The 22419-nt window shown below is 36.1% G+C and overlaps 1 protein-coding gene across 1 annotated transcript; it reads right to left on the bottom strand.

Moving 5' to 3' along the window:
• Positions 1-1463: 1463 nt before the first annotated feature.
• On the bottom strand, positions 1464-21369 carry LOC126020291 (T cell receptor gamma constant 2). Its single transcript, XM_049781730.1, has 6 exons — positions 21327-21369; positions 20913-21244; positions 10722-10752; positions 6343-6672; positions 4464-4583; positions 1464-1666 (listed from the first exon to the last, which is right to left on the bottom strand). Exons 1-6 carry the CDS (start codon positions 21367-21369, stop codon positions 1464-1466), a joined length of 1059 nt encoding a protein of 352 aa, XP_049637687.1.
• Between the last annotated feature and the right edge of the window lie 1050 nt (positions 21370-22419).

Below are 22419 nucleotides of genomic sequence, written 5' to 3'. Positions count from 1 at the left end.
ATAATATCAGAATATATGTCATATATCTGTTAAAAACAAGACACATCATGACCCCTAAAATAATCTTACCAACTCCTTGGAGGATGCATTTAGTAAGGGAGAAATACCTGTTGCATTTTGGTTTTCCAGGTTAAAATTTTCAATAGAACATCCTAATATACTTAATACAAAATGTGGGTTCAGAGTTCTGAGAACTTAATCTTTAATATAGAATTTTATTTATAAAACATTGACCTTGAACCAGTTGTATATGTCCAGTGTATAGTAAAATCTAGAGTCTAATAAGATATGGTTTTATGCACAGAATAGCTTCTAAAGAATTACTATTTTATATTCTCTTATAAACATTTGATGCAGGATTTTAGGACAATATTAATAGACTAACCTAAATTATATAGACTCCTGCATTGAAGAACTCCTAGAGAATTAATGAGATTGCCTATAGATACTAGAAACTCACTACAGAGAAGGAAGATTCAAGATGATGGTGATTTTGACTGTGTGTCAAATCAATTCTTTTCACAGTAGATGTAGATGCCAATGCTGCTGAGGATCAAGCTTTATTAATTTATAGAAGCTACAGGATCCCAGGAGATAGGAAGTTGCTACTTCATTTTATGTTGAGAAAATTATGGCACGAAAAGCTTACGCACTTTAATACTTAGTAAGCAAACCCAGATCAGTATGTTCTTAGAATCCAAGTTCTTAGAATCTTGATTCCTCTCTCTTGCTGCATCTCTAGCTCTTTTGAGGTTACTTTGAAGACCAAGAAATATAAGTAAATACTCAGGAAACATTAATGTAGAACTGCAGCAATGCATTTCATACTAGAAATTTTACAGTTGTCATGGGAATGATAAACCAAATGCTTTTTAACTTGTAACAGTAGACAGAGAGGTTACCTCAGGAAATATTTTCTCAGGAAAAATGTTCCAACAGTAATTAATCATTTTCTCAGGATAGTACATAGAAAAACCTTATCCAAGATTATTGCTACCAATACCAAATTTGATAGCTCAACTCTCAATATGTTGTTTAATGTGTTTTTATCAAAAGTAATACTCAAAAAAGGCTTGTAAATTTAATTGTGAAAATGCAGAATTCATGGAGCAATAATGATAGCTTCAAGATATGTAAAATGAAAATTTTCCATGTTAACGAACACTAATGTATATGCTCTGAAGTTCTCTTCTCTAAACCAGATTAATTAGGGTTAACTGAAAGAGCAAATGGAAATTGTAGGTAAAATAGATCTATAAAGAGCTGTTCCATGACACTAGCTGGCTTTTTTCCAAGGTTAATGGCAGAATTTATTTTTGTTTCAAGGGAAAAAAATTCTATTTGTCCTATAGTTTGAAAAACTCAATGATAATACAGGAGAAAAATATACAGTAAACCAGAATAACACACAAATTCAGAAAAGAAAAGCCAGTGATTCTTAGAAGACATGTTGAGGGACAATGTTATGAAAGAACATTTTCTTCCCTTTGTGCCATCATCTGTTGTGAAATCTTTCTGTTGCTACAGACTGGCGTTCTCCTAAACAGACAGAAGGCTATGATGGTGAAGTAGATCATGCTCTTGAGAAGAAGGACAAAGTAGGTATAAAAGGCAGAGTTGTTGAAGAGCTGCAGCTGCAGTAAATCTTTGATTTCTTTCATGGATTCTTTGAAAAGAATAGGACATACAAGTCAATATATGGTCATAAGCATTTGTTTCCTATGAATAATATTGAAGTAATAATATCAAAGGTGTAAATTTAAATGCAAAAACCTAATATCAGCAACATAATACACAACAGCCTACAATTCAATTCAGGAAGAAATCTCTGCATAATTCCCTTAAAATTTTCCAAAATAGTGAGAATTAGAGAGAGATTGTACAAGAGGTAAGGCTTTTGCCTTACATGTGGCTAGCACAAGTTCAATTCCAGGCATCACATATAATCCTCCAGCACTGTCAATGTCCTCTGAGTACAGAGCTTGGAGTAAGCCCTAGCACCACTGGTTATTGTCCAAAATTTTTTAAGTTTCAAAAATATTAGAATGTGAAAGTGAAGTTTTGTTTTGGTTTTTGGGTTTTGTGCCACACCTGGTGATGCTCAGAGGTTACTCCTGGCAGACTCTGGAGACCATATGAAATGCTGGGGTTTGAACCCAGGTCGGTCGCATAAAAGGCAGATGTCCTACCCACTGGACCTGAGACTGAAGTTTTAATAAGCTTAATGAGAAAAAAACTATAATAAATAGCTTTATCATTTCACCCCAGTTTTATAATTAATAGTTTTTGTAAATTATTCTCCAACTGTATGCAAAAACTCTAATATTTTTAACAATTATATAGGATAATTATTCCAATATTATTTGACAAATAAGCTACTGATAGAGAGGGAAATGCTTTTTTTCTATGTCATGGAATGAATTATATGTTGAGTAAGTAACAGAAACTAACTTTCAACCACAGTAACATGAGATTAAAAGAACACATTCTTAGTTACCCTGTAATTCTCCAGAGCAACAAATGCATGAGGCATTGAAAGATTAAACATAAGTATAAAATTATACTTGTGGATTTTGAAACATTTACATCATTGCATATTGTGTATACAATAAGAGTCCCACATATGGAAGAAATGATAAGAATTTGGTGGTCTTCACAAGGGGAGAAAATGGGAGAATTTAATTAGGAAGGTATTATATAAAATGGAACAAAGAGGTTAATAAAAATACTTTAGAATATTAGGAGGTCATGATTAACTCATCTGTATTTTCTGAATGTCTCATAACATGGCTTCAATTTATAAGATCACTGTATTTAAATTTTCTTTGTTGTTTGGTTTGGTTTGGTTTGGTTTGAGGCCACACCCAGTGGCACTCACAGGGATTACTTCTGACTGCTATCAGAAATCATTCCTGACAGACTTGGGAACTATATGGGATGCCAGGAATTGAACTCAGGTCTGTCCCTGGTTGTCCTTGTGCAAGGCAAATGCCCTACTGCTATGCTATTCCTCTGGCCCTTGTATTTAAAATTTCATTGAAATTTTGCAAAAAATATGTGATAGTAACAAAGCTTGTATTTAAAATTTCATTGAAATTTTGCAAAAAATATGTGATGGTAACAAAGTTATCAATAGTGATGATGGATCAGGCTGGCTACTTATTGAATTACAAGTTGAGTTATTTTACCTTTAATATGCTTTATCATCAGAGAGTCAGATGATAATTTAAGAATCATTAGCATTCTAGTTAACATTAATCATTAATATTCTAACTTTAGAATCATTAACATTAGAGTATGTTCATGACTTCCAGTGTTCCCTAAGCCCAGCATTCCTTTGATATTAGAAAAGGAGGAAGAAACAGCAGGGGGGAGCCAGTGCGTTCAGTCAACTTTCTTTGTATGCAAATTGGGAGAAGAGAGCATCTAGCATAGATTGTTTGCTAGTAAAATGACTTGACTGTGCTACACATTAGCATAAGTATCTCTATCTCTTTGATAACAGAGTTAGGTGCTATTTTTTTCACACCTACATTCTTAAAACAAGCAATTCAAAGATTTCAGTGAAGCCTCAGTTCATGTCCCGTCTGAAGTACACTGCAGCTGAGGCACTTACCTACCTTCCCCCAAATGGGTTTCAGGAACTAAGCTTTTGGATTTCTTCTCTATGAAGATTATTCTTAGAAGAATAACCGAGAACTAAATGGGGAAACTCTCAATTCAGGTGGCCTCAGTAGAAATCTAGGTTCATTGCATTACCATATTCAATGGACTTAGTTGTTTTAGTTATGACCTGATCTGTATAATGGGAAAATCAGAGAATTTCAACAAGCAAATATAAAGCACAACACCATGATCTGTCTCAGAAGCTACCAGTGCTCATTTGTTATGTTACTGATAGACACACCTTAGACAGAAGACTAACATTTTGAGGGATCATGGGACCAGAGTGATAGCACAGTGGACAGGGCTGAGATGCCCTGACGGAAGCAAATACAAACAAAATGAATTAGTCAAAAGAATCTCATAGGTTTGAGCCTTGCATGTTGCTGACCAGGATTTGATCTCTGGCATCCCTGGCATCATATGGTTTCCCAAGCATGACAGGAATAATTTTTGAACATAGAACCAGGAGTAGCACCTGAGTACAACTGTTGTGATTCCAAAAAAAAATAACATCTTGACATTACATTTTATCCCCATCTTTGCACTGTTTAAGTCTTTATTTTAAATATATCAAATATATCACTACACAGTAATTTAAAGTCACCTCATATCAATATCAGCATGTTCTATGTTGACTGCAGAAAATTTTGATTGATTTAAAAGATCATTCACTCTGTTCTACAAAAATTCATTAAAATAAAGAACTTCAATGCATGGGAAGTCAAAAGTTAAGTTACTCAAGTAAGGAAAATATGCTACATAGTATTATGTAAAGGCACACACGTATAAGAACTTACCACTTTCATCTTTAATCAGAACAGGGGTCGTATACACAACACCACCTTGTTTTCCTGTAGTAGTCACAGTTCCTGTAACAGTGCTTGTCTCAAAGTAGGTCTTTGATAAATACTGCTGGACTAGGATTTAAAAAAAGAACACTTTATATTCTTCAGCATACACATTATTATTACTAACAAAAAAAAAATGCTACCAAAATGAATTAGTCGAGGAGTGGTGGTAAGATGCTTTGTATTGCATGTGGCTAATTCATGTTCTATACCCAGCATCGCTTATGGTCACAGAGACCTACGTGGGGTGATTCCTAAATACAAAACCAGGTGTAAGCCCTGAACACCTCTGACTGAGATGCCCTGATGGAAGCAAATACAAACAAAATGAATTAGTCAAAAGAATCTCATAGGTTTGATGAATTCTGGAGTAGGAAAAGTTCTCATCTTAATAAATGAAAGCAATAAGACTTTTCTAAATCACTGTATCCTTAATTCGTATTTATTGTTTTTATTATTGGAGGGTCATTTAAAATGTTTGTGACTATAACATTACACCTTGAGTAAATATTATTGGACCAGACACTGTTAAATGTTTCACAAAGCACCATCTCATTTTATCTTCCAGTAACAATAAAGTGAACTATTTTTTGAGGACTCTAGGTTAAAAACAAGAAAATAAGTATGCTTACAGAGTGCAAATAACGTATCGAGAGCTATAACAGTATTTGGAAGAACTGTCTATTTGGAGAATTGCGTTCTCCAAAAATTCAATATTTTTATCTCTAGGATTAAATGAAATAGAGCATGTGAAAGTGTTTTTTTAAAATAATCTGAAAAACTAGTAAATAATCTTCAAAGAGGAAAAATAATGTTGCCATGATGAACAATAAAATAAATATTTTTCTGCAAATAGATTATTCTTAGAAAATGAACTTTTTAATGCAAATTCAGTGTTTTGATGTAATTCGTTTGAGTGACTGAAACATAGACCAAGTTTCATATATAATTTTATGGTTATATACAACCTGAGTTGAGAATTATATTTATCTACAATGTAAATATAAACAGTAAAAGGTAAACATGCATCCAAGTTTTCAAATAATTTGTAAATCTCACTGCTATCTGGAAGAAATAGTTCCTGTAGTTGCTTTGATTTATCCCTTTTCTACTCCAAGTATATGCTAGCACATACATCTATGATTATGCTATGTAATTTAAGTATTAAATAATCTCTTTTATAGGTATGTTCTTAAAAATGATTGGGTAGATTCCAATAATTAAAATATTATTACTAAAATGTTCCTATGTCAAATTATTCTCAAGAATAGGCTTTAATGTAACTTATAAATACAAGTAAGTCATTCATTATAATATAAATTCAAATATTTTTCATCATGAGCTGACACGAAAACAGAAAAGTAGCAGTTATGTATGACAAAATTTCTGTGTATATGTCAAGTTCTCTTTCTCATCAAGGTTCTATTGTTAAATCCCTGAAAGACATTTCATTGTTCTTATTTTAAAATCAAATCCTTACTTCAAGATCATCAAAAGGGAATCTCCTTCTGAGCACTTATTGTCTGCTAAGTTGCTAATGTATTCTAAAATACCTTATTTTATTTAGTTCATAGTGCATTCTTAAAAACAGCATTCATGACCTCAATATTTCATATGATGAAAGTGAGGTGGAAAGTCATCTTTATTAATTTTCAAATTTTATACAACTTTATTATGTTTATGTTGTCATTAAGTGTAGCAGACCTTTAAAAAGCTTTGCATTGGCTTATTTTTTATAAGTACATGTCAAAAAAGACAGCATTCTTTGATGATGAGAATGGGGTATATTTACATATAAATATACATACACATGTTTACACTCACATACCTTTCTTTATTGAAGGAAAGATAATCTCTTGATCAACCCCTCTTCTGTTAAACTCGTGTTTGACAATACATTTGTGCTTTTTATCCAGAGAATTCTCTGTCACTGTCAGCCAACTGAATTTCATGTATGTGTCATCTGTCTTCACAACATCTCCCTGCTGAGATTCCAGCATCGTATTGCTGTTCTCTTCTTTCCAATCTATCTTAATGACCTCGGGGAAAAACTTCTCAAGAAGACAAAGATAGGTCCCAGACTGGTGGAGGCTTACTTCAGCGGGTGAAGGGAGGAAAACAGTGGGTTTAGGAGAAAAATCTCCCCCAGGTCTTCTATCTGTGAGAGGAAATGAAATAGCAATTTAAAGAAATGATTTGAGGAACATGAATATTGTGTGGCTTAGAAGCACGAGGCATAATAAAAGAGATAAGAACTGCCTTGTGCATGGCCTCTTATTAACTCTCCTTATTAACTTAATAATAAGGTAGCTACTTATTATTGTCCTTATGGGAAAAGATGGTGGAGGTTATGTAACTTCCACAGCTACTTGGTTCAGAGCTCAGATGGGAAACTGCCCTTTATTCTTTCAAACCACATGAAAATTACAGGTACAATTTGGGGGTGGGGGGACAGGTGCAGGAATTGGAGCATACCTGGTCATGCTCAGGGCTTACTCCCGGCTCTGTGCTCAGGGAGTACTTGGGGAACTCAGATTGGGCTCTTGCAAGACAACTACCTGACCAGCTATACTATCTATCTGGCTCACGATACAACTTTGAACTGTCTTGTAGCAGATATGCACATTCATAAAAACATGCATTTTAAAAAAAGCTTTATTTATACTAGCATAGTGGAACATGTTAGCAAGGTATATGGAGTAGATTAAGGAATGAGTGAGGACATTCAGTCATTCGATGTCCACTTTATAAGTCTTCGGAAGCTTTTTGTTTTGTTTTGTTTTGTTTTGTTTTATTTTGTTTCTGGGTCACACCTGGCAGCACTCAGGGGTTACTCCTGGCTCTATGCTCAGAAATTACTTCTAGCAGGCACGGGGGACCTTATGGGATGCTGGGATTCAAACCACCATCCTTATGCATGCAAGGCAAACTCCCTACCTCATGTTATCTCTCTGGCCCCAGCAAGGTATATGGAATAGATAGTTTAAGGAATGAGTGAGGACATTCAATCATTTGATGTCCACTTTATAAGTCTTTGGAAGGTTTTAATGGCATCCTGAATTAATTAGTTGTTAATGTTCAGCAAAATAACTCATTTTCCTATTCTGAAACTGTGTAACATCATTCTTTCACTAATTCTGGAATACACTATTTTATCTTATAATATAAATTCCATGAGAGATTTCATCATTGCTACCAGTTCCCAGAACTCTCTGCAAAATATTCAGCTATACTCCTACCTCTGTGCTAGGGATCACTCCTGGCAGGGGTCGGGGACCCAAATGGGATGTCAATGACTGATCCCCAGTTGACTGTGTGCAAGGCTAGTGCCTTATCCATTATACTCTCTGGCTACATGGTTATTCTTATTTATATAATTGTTTTCATTTCTGCCTTGTTAAAACATTTCTTCCATTTTCACCAATCTATAGATTGTTTTAAATAACTCAGTTACTTATAGGACTCTGTTTTTACTTGTACTTAAAATGTATCTCACTCAACTTTTAATTTCAAATTTGTACTGCTTGCCCAGCTCTGAAGTAATCAAGCTCTCCTGGTGATTTTTATTTTAATGATACTTGAAGCTTATATTTCAGCCTTGTCGTAAGATGTCATTAAGGCCTAACCTCAAGATTATTTTCTTTGCCAGGAACATATTTTATGAAAATATTTATAAAAATCTAATTAATAATTTTAGATTAATAAAATTCTTTTATAAGTCTTATAAAACAATGTACTCATTAGAATTTTATTTTGGTATAGCAAATGTTCACTAAGAGCACATTTTACTGTAGAATTTCAAGGTTAGGCATGTAGTTCAAAGTTAGAGTATGGATTGCATGTAGGAGATTTGCTCCTTCTTATAAAAACAAAAGTTATTTGTTTGCCTTGAAATTTGTAATATCCTACAAAAATGTCTTTTGTTTTTGTTTGACAGACATGCCCAATGATGCCTAGGGATTATTCTTTGCAGTGTTCAGGGGACCATATGGGATGTCAGGGATAAAATTCGCATCAACTGCTTGCAAGGTCCTCAAATACTCTACCCTCTATTCTATCACTCCAACGCCAAAATTTCTTGAATTATTAAGAAATCTAACATTTTTCCCCTCTGCTAAATAGAGTGTTTATATTTGGTACAATTTTATACAGTTTTCAAGGTTTCTGGCTACATAATGTCAAAGTTCATTATAATATATTGCTTCAATGATAAATAGCAATTTCGTGGTACTTTTATTATTAATCCAATGATTGACATATTAGACTCTAATTGTTGAAACTCAAGTTTTTTACTAATCTCTTTGAACAAGCTTTGAGTTAGTTTAAAATTCAGTGGACAACTTCTATTTCTCGTTTGGAAAGAAAAGAAAAATTATCCAGGATTTCAGTCTTTGTAGCAAATCTATGATATTCATACTAGATCATTATGCAAGTCATATTATGAGTATAACTTGGTAATAATGCTTTAGTTTGCTTTCTATTCATTCTAGTGAGCATTCAGTAAATATATTTCCAACTGTGTGCTTTATCATTTTAAAGGCTATAGAAAATAAAATTAGATTTTATTTAACTATGTATTTACATAATTTTGACCGTCAATATGTCAAGGAATCTGAAATCAGAGTGTAGTTTTACTTTCCTTTTATGTGTCCAACCTGGGTTCAACCCTGGCACTACATACAGTCCTCAAATACTGCCAGGAGTGATCCCTTAGCACAACCGGGTGTAGCCTAAAACACAAAAATTTATACACATACATATTTCATGAACTGCTTGCTTATTTGTAGAAATATTTCTGACACAAATAAAATTAAAATAATCTGATTACCATTAAGACAAGACATTTTGTCACTATTCTTATTGCCTGTACCCTTTCCTTAGCTACATTATTTGTTTCACTGTTTTAGGATACAGTTAATGTTAAGTAAATATTATAATCATATTCTTGATTGTACATAGTTAATTCCTTTATTTTAATTAATATCTTACATATTTATCTTTAGGCATAATTTGTAATCTTATTAGCAATGTTTTGGTGTAATTTTGTAATAACTTTGGTGTGTCTTGTATTAATTTTCATTATACAAATAAAGTACACTAGGTTGATTATGTTTCAAGATTATTAACATGCATTGATTTTAATAATTAAATAAATAATAGTATTAAAGTACACTATCTGATATTAATATATTGTCTATATTTATATTTAATTCATATTTAAATTCATTTAATTCAGATGTAGGAGCACAAAATTCACATAAATTTATAAATGTCAACTTTTTTACTTGTTTAATACAGTGCAAAAATTCATTAAAGGAAAATTTTTATGAGTGAAAAGTGAAATAAATGTTCATTTTAGCACATTTGAAGCTCTGTAGAATTTTTGCTGTCAATAATATTGGTTGCAAACAACTTTCCATGCTGGGTACAAATCTAAGTGTTCTTTCCAATTAGTGTAACATTTACTCAACAAGACTCTGTTGGACAATGTGTCAAGTGCTTTATTCACACTGCTTCATTCAGTTTTCATAGAATTCCATCTGGGTACTATTCTCCTATTTTACAGATTAAAAGTCTAAAGTCAAAGACCACTCACCACGTTCACTTAACGAGGTAATTGAAGGAGCCAAAGCTCCAGCTCAGACTATTTCAAAGCTCTTTCATAACTCTGCTATCAGGAAAGGAAATATGTTAAGTCACAAACTTACTTGTTTGAGTGAACACTTTGAGGAGTTTCAGGCCACACACATGTACTCAAGACCGACACTTTACAGGAACCTACAGATAGGCACAGCCAAGCCCTAATACACTATATTTACCATTTTATCCAAGATGATATATATATATATTTACTAGAAATATTTAGTTTACAAAATCTCCTAAGAATTCAGCATCTATTTATATTTTATTCTTTGGGAGTAGGGCTCCCAAATTTTGTTCTGGAGGTCTGGGGGACCCACTTGACAGCCACTGTGCCCGATGAAGAAGCTGCTCCAGAACCTCATGGTGCTCAGGACCCTCTGGGAACACATCAAAGATCCTGGGGGACCTTGTGATGCTGGTGTGTACCCTATTCTTTGGACTATTTTTCATTGCAGAGTTTAGCATGTAATCCCCATTAGCACCATTTTTACTCTAACCATTTTGCTATCATTCCATTATAATTATTTCCCGGTTTCATTTCAATTACATTTTTCTGATACATACCTGCGACGACAAGTTTGGTTCCTCCACCAAACTCTTTGTAATTATACCACAGTGATTCAAACCATTTCAAAAACCTTATACTAATATAACTTCAAATTACATTAATTCAAGTTAGATTGAATTTGATGGCCTATGTCAGAAGACCAGATTTTTGGCCTGGTCCCTTTTCAAATAAGTTCTATGGCTGAGTTAATCAAGTAAATTAAAATAATTAGTATTTTATTCATCTAAAAGTACTAGTGTAAGTTTATTCAACATTCCTATCTATGGTATTATAAGAATAAAATAAAACAATTTAGTTAAACTTCCTATGGAAATAGAAATTATCATTATTAGAAGCAATATGTTTGGGATGACTTTGCTCCAAAATGCCATTTTTAGCTCATGATACCTTTTTATAATGAATTCAGTATTTAGGATCATAACTAAATTTAAGAGAAAGAAGCATACATATGAGTTCCAGTAAAGTTTTTACCTTACAGGATTTTCAAAATAGATTTTGAAAGTCCCATTCTAGACTTCAATAGTTTTAAATCAATAAGCAAATACTTGTCTTTCTCAAACTCCTACTACTTAGAAAGAAAATGTTGGCTACAGTTTAAAATGTAAAGCAGTCTGTAAGGAAATGATTCACTTGTCCTGCCCAAAGGAAGAGGCTTCAGCACAACCTATTTAACTTTGGTTTAAATATTTAAGCACAATCAGTGCAACTTAGTTAAATTCTGAATTTTTAATAGAAATTTTAACCTAAAATGTACTGTCAGTTCAGATCTTACCAATATTTTGGTTTAGCTGTCCAGAATGGATCTTCAAGATATAGTAATATCTTAGAGAAATGTCTTTATCCAATCGTTATATTAGATAAATATAAATGCCAAAATGTTACTTACTTGACTATATCTGATGGAGTCAAGTGCTTAAGGTCATTTGTGAAAGACATTTAACTGCTATGATACCTAAAATAATGATACTAGAGGAAATGTCATCTCTTATTTCATGCTCCTCCCAAAGAACTCACAAATTAAAAATTTACAGCCAGAATAAAATGTCATAGTTTAACATTTGAAGTGCTTTTTTAATTCATCAGTTAACATAAATATAAAGGATAGACTGTTCTGCATTTTCCTTCTACTTTTGAAAATAACATTTTATTTGTAGTAGATCATCACAGGTCTTTTTTTTTTATTTTTGTGGTTTAGATTTTCTATTTGTTGTTGTTGTCAATGGTCTTAGTATATGTGTGCTTTAAGTTTCTCAGTAGAATATTTGAGTAAGCAGTTTAAAATAGAGAAAGTTTCTGTGCCATTATTTGTGCTGATTAGTTTGTCTGCCCCAGGGTTGATAGTTTAGTGAGATCTAACTTGCAGGGTGATAGATATGAGTTAGACTAAAAACTGACTGTGTGATATGAACACCAAAAAGCAGAATTCAAACAATGAACTGCTAGAATAATAGATGAAACTTTTATAACTATGTCTCAAACAAAATATGGATGGCCTTATGTATATTTCATTTGTTGTCCAGACTATCATATGAAAAGATGTTTTTCTGGGGACCAGAGTGGGTAAGTCACTTTCCTTGTACCCAGATAACTGGGTTGTCTCTGTCACCACATATGGTCCATCAAGCCCTCTAGGAGTGCACCTATGAGCACAGATGCATAAATAAGCTTTGAATACTGCAAAGTGTGTTTCTCAGAAAACTAACCAAACAAAAGATGTTTCTTTAAAATGATTTAAAAAATATTACTTGAACATGGCACTAACTTTAAACTCAATGACAGTTTTTGAGCACTCACTCTTAAAAGATATAAATTTTGGGACCAGAGGGGTCAGATTGATAGTACAGTGGAACAGGCCTTTGCTTTGCATGCTGACCAGTTTCATTTCAACATTCCATAAAGATTCCTGGGCCTACCAGGAGTGAATCCTGAGTGTAGAGGCAATTGCTGGGTGTGCCCCAAAGCCAGAACAAACAAAAAACTCTAGACCCTGATAAATAAATATAGTGGTTAAGAAGCTTGCTTGTGGGGCCAGTGAGGAGGCACTAGAGGTAAGGTGTCTGCTTTGCAAGCGCTAGCCAAGGAAGGACAGCGGTTCGATCCCCCGCTTAGTCAGGAGTAACCCCTGAGCATTAAACGATGTGGCCCCAAGTACCAAAAAAAAAAAAAAAGAAGAAGAAGCTTGCCTTGTATGTGACTCACCAGAACCATGTGTGGTCTTCCTAGCATCACCAAGAGTAATTCCTGACCAAAGAATCAGGCGTAATCAGCACATTTGTGTGTGACCCCAAAAACAAATAAAAACATTAAAAGGTTTAATATTAAGATAAATTGAATAAATATTCTTGTAACTAATGACTATAATTTATGGTTATGCTATACATAGGTAGAATAAAAGAATAAATGAGGTATTTTAATTTTTGTTTGTTTTGGGGCCGCACTTGGTGGCACTTCAGGGTTCAGAATTAATTTCTGGCTCTGTGTTCAGAAATTATTTCTGGCAGGCTCAGAGGGCCATATGGGATGCCAGGAATTGAACCCAGGTCAGCTGCATGCAAGTTCTATCTACTGTGCTATTTATTGTTCTGGCCCCTAAATATGGTAATTTTATTTTGTTTTGTAAACGAGTAACTGTCTCATTAGATTAAAAAATATCCAATGTGATATAGGGATCCTAAAACAGGCATTTGGATCTCAGAACTCAATGAGTTGAAAGCAGATGTTTTAGATACACATAAAAAGTGAACAAAATTTCTCAAAGAAATTGGTCAAAATAAGCAATATTTCTAATTTATATTTTTATTGATAGGTCTTGTTCAACACCTCTGAAAAACAGTATTGAAGCAGGCAGGCAGGTATGGGCCCAGGCTTTGTGATACAATAAAACCAAGAGATAGGATTTGAAGGAGTTTCAAGACCTTTCAAGACCTATACCTGGCACCAGAACAAATCCAGAGAACACTGGTCCTCCTCTCCAGGAGATGCTCCTGCAGGAACAAAGGCCAGGAAAGGAATATTAAAGACTATCAGCTTTTCCTCTGACAAACACCCTAGCAACAGTACTCTTACCTAGCTATAAAGCCCCACATGGGACAGGTTGGGAAAACCCTGTGAAAGTCAATTTAGAACAAAGAAGTGTGCAGATACATCCCCTGGGCCCATGTGTTGGCGCTGCACACATGCACCTGTTGCTAACCCAAGCATGTACTTGGTGCCCAGTATATGTAGCTTGCACTTCCCTCTTGAGATGTGCAACTCATGCTTCCATATTTTCACTGGGATGTGTATTGGCTCTTGCCACCTTTGGAGAAGCCAGCTCTTCTCTTCTCTTTTTCTTTCTTTCTTTCTTTCTTTCTTTCTTTCTTTCTTTCTTTCTTTCTTTCTTTCTTTCTTTCTTTCTTTCTTTCTTTCTTTCTTTCTTTCTTTCTTTCTTTCTTTCTTTCTTTCTTTCTTTCTTTCTTTCTTTCTTTCTTTCTTTCTTCTTTCTCTTTCTTTTTTTTCTTTCTTCTTTTCTTTCTTTTCTCTTTCTTTCTTCTTTTCTCTTTCTTTCTTCTTTTCTCTTTCTTTTTTATTTTTTTTGTCATATGCACAATTTAATGTGAATAAAGTCGAATTCAGCAGCTCACCTAACAACACAGAAAGGTGAAGGTTTGGGGGGTGAGCTGAGAGTTGGGGTGAACTGTGTGAAGGGGGCCCAAAGAAAAGGAGCTGGGGATGGCTGTGGAATCTTTTCTCTTTCTTTCTTTTTCTTTCTTTCTTTCTTTCTTTCTTTCTTTCTTTCTTTCTTTCTTTCTTTCTTTCTTTCTTTCTTTATTTCTTTCTTTCTTTCTTTCTTTCTTTCTTTCTTTCTTTCTTTCTTTCTTTCTTTCTTTCTTTCTTTCTTTCTTTCTTTCATCTCTCTTTCTTTTCTTCCTTCCTTCTTTCTATCCTCCCTTCTTCCTTTCTATCTTTCTTTGTTCCCTCCCTCCCTTCTTTTCTTTTTCTTTCTTCTCTCATTCTCTACCTTTCTTCCTAAGTGCCTCCAAATAAAACCTGCTTTTACCTCACTGCTCATCTCCTGAAATTCTTTTCTGCGAGGGCAGTCAAAAGACCTCATGACCTGGGCAAAGATCTAGGACTGACTCTGCTTTCTCATCAGAACATGACTCACCGTCCTAGACCTATCCAGCTGTTCTGGGGTGACCAGAGATGAGAGAAAGTGGCAGATTCTCTTCTAGGGGATGCCAACTTTCCTTCTACCACCTATTCACTTCACCTGAGTTGCCTTGAGGTCCCCACCAGCATCAGCATGTCTCTAAAAGATGTCTCTAAAAGCTTCCAACTATTTTTCTTTATAACCCTGTATATGAGAAAAAGTGAAATTACAATGTCCAAACAGAAAGTGAAAACTGGTATTCAAAAGGAAGCTTCTACAGCTGGTTGGGTGAGTGGGTGGATGGGACAATGGTGGAAATGGACACTATGGTGAAGAATATAATTCTGGAATGTTTTCTATATGAAACACTACTGATAACAGTGTTTTAAAGCACAGTGTTTAAAATTACTTTTAAAAAGATAACCCAAGAGGGTGGAGCATAGAACATTTGCCATCCACATAGCTGACCTATATTCAATCCCTGATACTCCAAATGTTCCCCTGAACACCCCCAGCAGGAATAAGCACTAAGGGCTGCTTAGGTTTTGATCCGATAGCCAAAAAATAATTAAAAAGGAAAGTATAGAATTTAAAAATAATGCCTCAATCCTTGTTCATTTTCTGGTTTCATTGCTTAAGAAGCAGGGGTACATCCTGTTCTGTTAGAAAAGGAATCGTGGTGGCTTTGCAGAAATTAAATCAAAGAAATCAGTTAAAAATCTTCTTCCTACTAGCCAACTGTTTTGTGTTTTACTACTTGGCCATCTGCTTGATTCTTTTTTTTTTTTTTTTTTTTTTTGGTTTTTGGTCCACACCCAGCAGTGCTCAGGGGTTACTCCTGGCTGTCTGCTCAGAATAACTCCTGGCAGGCACGGGGGACCCTATGGGACACCGGGATTCGAACCAACCACCTTTGGTCCTGGATCGGCTGCTTGCAAGGCAAGCCCTGCTGTGCTATCTCTCCGGGCCCCATCTGCTTGATTCTTTAACACCTCCAGATATATTCTTCCCATCTCTTTCCTCCCTGCAATATCTTATGTGGATATCAGACCCATGTGGCCTCTCTGAATGGTCTTCCTTACTTTAGAACAAGTAAGAAAAAGCAGAATTGAATAGAGAATTAAGCTAGAATAAAGTCAGAACTTCTTTGGACTGTGACCTTGAGATAGCTCATTTTTGTGCCCTAGTACCAGAGGTAAAGGTGGAAATACTAGTTTCTCATGAACCAAATAACTCAGTAGAGGAATTTATTTCCCAGACTGGGAATTCTTGGTGCCCAACTAAGTAATACTTTCTTCAGGTAACACAGGCATGGTCTCTTTGTATGCAACTGCCAATTCATAGAATTCAGATAATTCAATGGAAATTGGAGGTGAAAGATGACTTAGTATAATAACATTTGGCTTAGCCTCCTGTGGACACATATTGTTACTGAAGGGGTATCATGCATATATATTTTATATTCTAAAGAATAAAGTGGTACTAACTATGTCTAGGGCTGTATACTTAATTTCAGTATATTTGGTTTTTTAAGGTTTATAATTAAATAATTTTTCAGCTAGCAAAACAATAATACATTTTTGTTTTTGTACCACACCTGGTGGCACTCAGGGGTTACACCTGGCTCTGTGCTCAGAACTCACTTTCTGGCAGGCTTGGGTGGACCATTTGAGGTGCATAGGGATCAAATCTGTGGTCCTTGCTATCACTCCAGCCCCCTAGAACAAAATTTTTACTAAATCCATTCTTTCAACTTTTCCTCTACAAGACAGGATTCTTTTTTTAATTTGGATTCTATTTGAATGTTTTTCTTTTCTGTACTCAAGATATTTAACCTGTCTCAGGGTATTATTTTATGTAACTGTTGTAGTATACCAGCTTTTTCTTCTGATTTTATCTACTCTGTATGATCTCATATAAGGTTGGTAGGGTAATAGTAGAAAATTGTGAGTCTATTTCAGCTGTTACCTTGATCCTGAGCTCTTTAAATATATATCTAGATGACAACAGAGATATCTTTTTTGCCATTGGAATTCAGGCTGACTATGCAGTCATGGTGGACTTATTTTCTACCCTTAATTGATATCTTTTCTTTGTATTAGTAAAAGGAAGTTACTAACATTTCATCTAAGCCAAGAACCTGAATGTCAGTCTTCCCATTGCATCACTTCCTAATTTCTGTGGATTTTTTTCCTCTGAAAAATCTCTTGCTTTTACCCACACCTTTACAGTACTGATGTCCATGTAACTAATCTTGGCCGCTTTACTCCTCTTTCCCAAACAACAATATCGGTGCAATTATGGTATTCTTCGTACTTAAGACGCTACATTTCCCCCCCCCCCCCAAAGTGCATCTTATGGAGCAAATGGCACCTGGAGTTGAAGCATGAGTGCAGGGGAGGAGAGCATCTAAAAACTATGTGTGTCTTATGTCAGGTGCATCTTTTAGAGAGAAAAATAGGTAAGTTTTTGTTTAATGACCTTCACCTGGCTGTATTTTTTGGCCAGTTTTTGCATAGTTTTTAGACTATGAAGCAGTTTACAATCTTTCCTAGGAGTGTATGATTAGTCCAACAGACTGAACAGACTGACTTGTCATTTTCTGACCTGGACTATAGATGGAGAGAGAGAGAGAGAGAGAGAGAGAGAGAGAGAGAGAGAGAGAGAGAGAGAAAGAGAGAGAGAGAGAGAGAGATTTCACAGACTAGCTTCTTTGAGTTCTCTTGAGGAGAGTGAATGTATGGGCAGCAAAATATGCAGAAACGAGGCCACACAATGAATGTATGGGGAAACAGCATTCTAACAAGAGTGTTCCAAATTTAATCTCCAAGCTAGGATTTTTTTTTATAATTTTTAGTTTAATCATAGTGGCTTACATTTCGTTCTCAGTAATATTTTAGGTACAAATTAAATTGAGTCAGGGGAATTCCCATCACCGAATTGTCCTCCCTCCACCTCCGTTCCTGTCCTGCCTCCCATATCCTCCACTCTCACCCCTGGGGCTGCTTGGATGAGTGGTCCCCTCTGTGCCTAGCTTATTACTTAGTGATCTTACAGCTGTTTGGTCATGGTACATCCATTATATCCCCCTCTAATTGGGAGGCGGGACTAGATAGTTAAAGTTATGTGGTTTTGTTTGAAGAAGAGAAAAGTAATGAGGGTAAAAATCAAATATGCCGAAAATGGGCGGAGTTCTTCTAGAGGTTCTCATCCTTGGTTCAGGAGACAAAGGGGAAAAAGAAGGTGAAACACCACAACCGTATAAAAAGAAGTATCGAATGAAATATCCAGTGAGCACTATAGCAATCAAGATAGGCACCACATACTTGCCATGGTCCTGATATAAAAAACATGACAGAGCACAAAGAAGAGAAAGAAGAGAAAAGAAGAAAGAAAAAATAAATAAATAAAAATGGAGACAACCTGTTCAACATCTACACCAAATTAAAGAAATCAACAAAAGCTAGAGATAGATAGATTTAAAAAAAAAAGATTATTTTGTGCTTTTTGTCCCCCCCCCCCATAGGCACAGTAAACATTGGAATCATTCGAAAAAGAATTCCCTTGGGGTCTAAGAGATACAGGGTTTCTCCACCCTTGGAGTATATTATCATGGGATTAACTATAGACTCCTTTCTAGTTCATTTACTCTCTCGTTGGTGCTTTTGTGGTGTATGGGAGACTTCTGCTCTGTCCTGGGTGGTAAAATCAGATCTCTGTATCTAGAGATCTCTGTCTCTGCACATGTCAAGGATGGAACTTATGGTGAAGTCTTTTTTTGTGGTTCTAGAAGTTCTGTTCCCTCAGTGTCATTTTAATCTGTTCTCTGTGGTTGGTGGTCTTGGTCCTTGCGCTGATCCTAGGATGTAGTCTGGGATAGCATCTTTCGTTATGTTACCAGAAGACCCGTTCAGTTGCAGTAGTCTCAGTCATACCTCTGGAATTAGAGATCGTGGTTGTTGTGCAGGTCGTAGATCAAACCCTAGACTAGGGCTTTTTTATTGGACCCAGTATACATACTGCCTGGTCATGGTTCTATCAGCCAGTCATCTGTAGATCGCACTCTTGGCTTTTGCACAGACCAAAGGGTGACAAGTCTTCTGATTTTGTCTAATAGTTCAAGCTAGGATTTTTAAAGGGGTAAAATGCCAGTCACAGGTAGGAGAAGAATGTCTGGATAGACAAAAAACAGAACTTCTGATACGTAGGAACATTAGCTGACTAGACAGCTCTGGTCTTGAGTTAGAAGGGAGAAATGTTAGCTTTAACATTTCAAAGGCAGAAAATTCCCAACTAGTTTCAGAAATAAAGTTTTTACTTTGAATTTAGCAAGGAGCTAAACTTTCTAATAGGTTTTTACCAGCTTCTATAGGGAAAGTTGATTTTGAGTAAAAGAGCCAGGTCAACGAAATTTAATTTTGAACCTGGCAAGCTTAGATCTACATCGTTTTGATGTAAATTGAGCTGACCAAGAGGAAGATTGCCTAGGTTTATTGTTTGGTACTGAAAATTCTCTGACAAAGAAAATTTTGATTGAGGACATATTTTGGCCCGTAATTACACATACCAGAAGGGAGAATAGACCGAATAAATAGGAAGAAAATATAATGTCAATACCATAACATGAATCTCAAAAATATCTCTATAGAATTTTCCCAGCTCTCCACTCTGTTTCTATGGTAGGCCCTCTGGCAAAATTCTCTTGAGGGAATATGAAAGCAGCCATCCTCACCAGGTAATACGTCTGGTGGGCCTTTTGCCCATCCCCTTCAATAGAGATATAGAAATTCCTGTCAATGGCACAGCATATATACATATACATACAGACATAAATACATACATAAATACATATATATGTTCCACTAGTCCTGGTTAAATTCTATTTAACACATACCTTTAATTCTTTGGTAACTCCCTCTTGTGCTTACCTCTGGTAGTTCTTCTTGTGCAAATTTAGGCCTATTTATGCATTATTTCCTTATTAGGATAAAAACTTTTAGTGTAGTGACATCATGTTTCATTTACTTTTGTATTCTCACATGTTTGTGGAAAGATAAATGAAAATTTTTTATTTCCTGTTGAAGCTTGCAAGGGATTGGGGTCGGAAGAACTGATCCTTGTGCTTTCTGTGTGTTTAGTGCCTGACGCTAGGCTGAAAATAATTACTATTGCTGGCACAGCACCTTAGAAACTGGAATCAGGAGTTAACTTTCAGTTTCAGCTTTTCATCATGTTGTGGTGAATCTCTGGAGAGACCTTCATCCTGGAAATTATGTGCAGAAATATTTCACTTGTGCATCTTTAAGGGAGTGGTCAGAGCACTTACCTTTCATTCTAAAAGAATATTTATCCAAGAGAAATAAAGGTGAGTTTTCTACTAGAGTTACAAATTAAAATTGGTCCAATTGATGCTGTGTGTGTGTGTGTGTGTGTGTGTGTGTGTGTGCATGCCACACACTCAACTCAGCATTTACTTCTTGCTCTACACTCAGGGATCATTCAGGTACACTATGAGATGCTGGGGATCTAAGGAGGGCCATGATTAAGGCAAAAGTCCTATTTCTGTACTATCACTCCAGTCTAGCTGTTATATTAAAAAGAAAAAAGAAAAAAGATTGGCAGAATTACTTTCAGGGCTATGTGTATGTGTACAAATTTCTTAAATAAGTACCTAATTTAAATATCTTTAAAAATCCTAGATATTTGAGTAGATAACTTGCCATTTCAGATGCCATTAGTATGAAAACATTCATGATGGATTCCACTGGTGTGGTATGTATTTAAAATGTGCAGCCACACTCAGTGCACTGTTATACATTTCAAACTTCCATAGTCACACGGGACCAGAGGCAAGTGGATTGCGAAGCTCAGATGCCCTCCAAGTGCTTCAGAAACACTGAGCTGAATGACATTGTAAAAGGCCCCTCCTGCTTAGATCATACCCTGTAGCCACATTAGGCCTGGTGCTCTCTGCTCTTAACTGCAGTGGTCAACTAGAGCAGGGCACCCCAGGGGAGTCCAGGTTTCCTGGGATAACTCCTGAGCTTTTTTGCACAGGGCTCAGGGTGTCATGTGGTGCTGTGGTGTCCCAGGCAGCACAGTAGTACAGGCTTTCATCACTTCTCTCCAGCTTCAGCACTGATAGGGTGCAACTGAGACCATCCTTGGACTCCATGGCCGTGACCTTATCGGCTTTCAGGACAGAATCCCACTGCACATCTGACTTGAACATGGCCAGACGGAGGAGCCTCTCGGGAGCTTTGCCCACCTGCTGGCGGTACCAGTGCACATAGCTAACTTTGGAGCGTGTCTCACAGGGCAGGATGGCAGAGCTGCCCAGGCGCCCTATGACCACAGGCCGCTGCTCCAGTGTGACTGCCTGGCTGCCTGCAAGGGAGACAGTGAAATTGGGGACTGGAAGCCTCAGTGTACTTCCAATTCCAGCCCAGTGGAGGGTGATTGGTATTACCTGGAAGCAGGAGATTCCAGAGGAGAGCAAGAAGACTTAGCATGATCTATCTGCCTGTGACCCAGGTGGAGAAAAGCCCAATGGGTGACTCAGAGGTGGGGGCAGAGATGGGATGAGGTCTGAGGAGATGCTGCCTGGGAGGAAACTGGTGAGAGACAAAGGGGAAAGTCCTGGGAGGGGCCACAAGGGAGGGAAGGCCAGGAAACGGAAATAACACTTAGACAAATATGGCAGACAGTGCTTGTAGCAAGAGCTCTTCCTCACTGAAAATTTACCACATTTCAAACTCTGTTCTGATTGGCTTTGTTTACTGCCGTATTAAACCCTGCAAAGAGATCCTGGGATAAAAATTAATACTCTCATTAGGGAAAGGGTGACTCTGGAGTGGCTTTTCAAATGTTTTCCAAGACTGCAGTCTTAACATAATTAGAAAAATGTAATGAAAACACTCTTTGCTTCAAGAAAAGAAAACTTTTGTTTTCACTTTTAGTGAAGCAAGATAATTTTTTAAAAATAATTTTTATTTTGAGCAAGATAATTTTTACTGAATAAAAACTTAAATAGAGGTGAAGGGAGATAATGAGAGAAATACATGATCAAGAAAGACGAACACTGTCTACTTAAGAGGAGAAAGAGACAGCAAAGAGTGAGACATAGAGAAAAGCAAACAAGTTATGCACTCAAGGAAGAACATGGGCTGGAGGAACAAGTCAGAAAGTGACTTTCTCAGTGTTTCAGAATGTGCAGTTTCTGGTGCAGTAGATCCCTGGTTAAGTTAATCCAGTGACTCCACAGTTCCTTTTGCTGCACCCTCCAGAAATGAAAAGAAACTGAAGATTTTACTTGTGGACTTTACTTAAGGAAAAACGTGATGTCAGAGCAGTTGTAGCAGGGGACCATAAGTCAAGATAGATTTATGGATTGGTAGGAATGATCCTAATCAGGGCCCTCATTTCCAGAGGAGTTTATGTATCCAACTAAGAACTGGCCCATTTCACAGGTGACGTGTTCTACTGTCACTGCCAGGAGCAGAAGGAATGGACTCACCAGATCTTAGGTACTAGAAGAACTGAATGAAGTGAGTCTCCAGACA

Source organism: Suncus etruscus, chromosome 10, assembly GCF_024139225.1.
Source record: "Suncus etruscus isolate mSunEtr1 chromosome 10, mSunEtr1.pri.cur, whole genome shotgun sequence".
Classification (NCBI taxonomy): domain Eukaryota; kingdom Metazoa; phylum Chordata; class Mammalia; order Eulipotyphla; family Soricidae; genus Suncus; species Suncus etruscus.
This window is presented reverse-complemented; position numbering and strand designations above follow the sequence as displayed.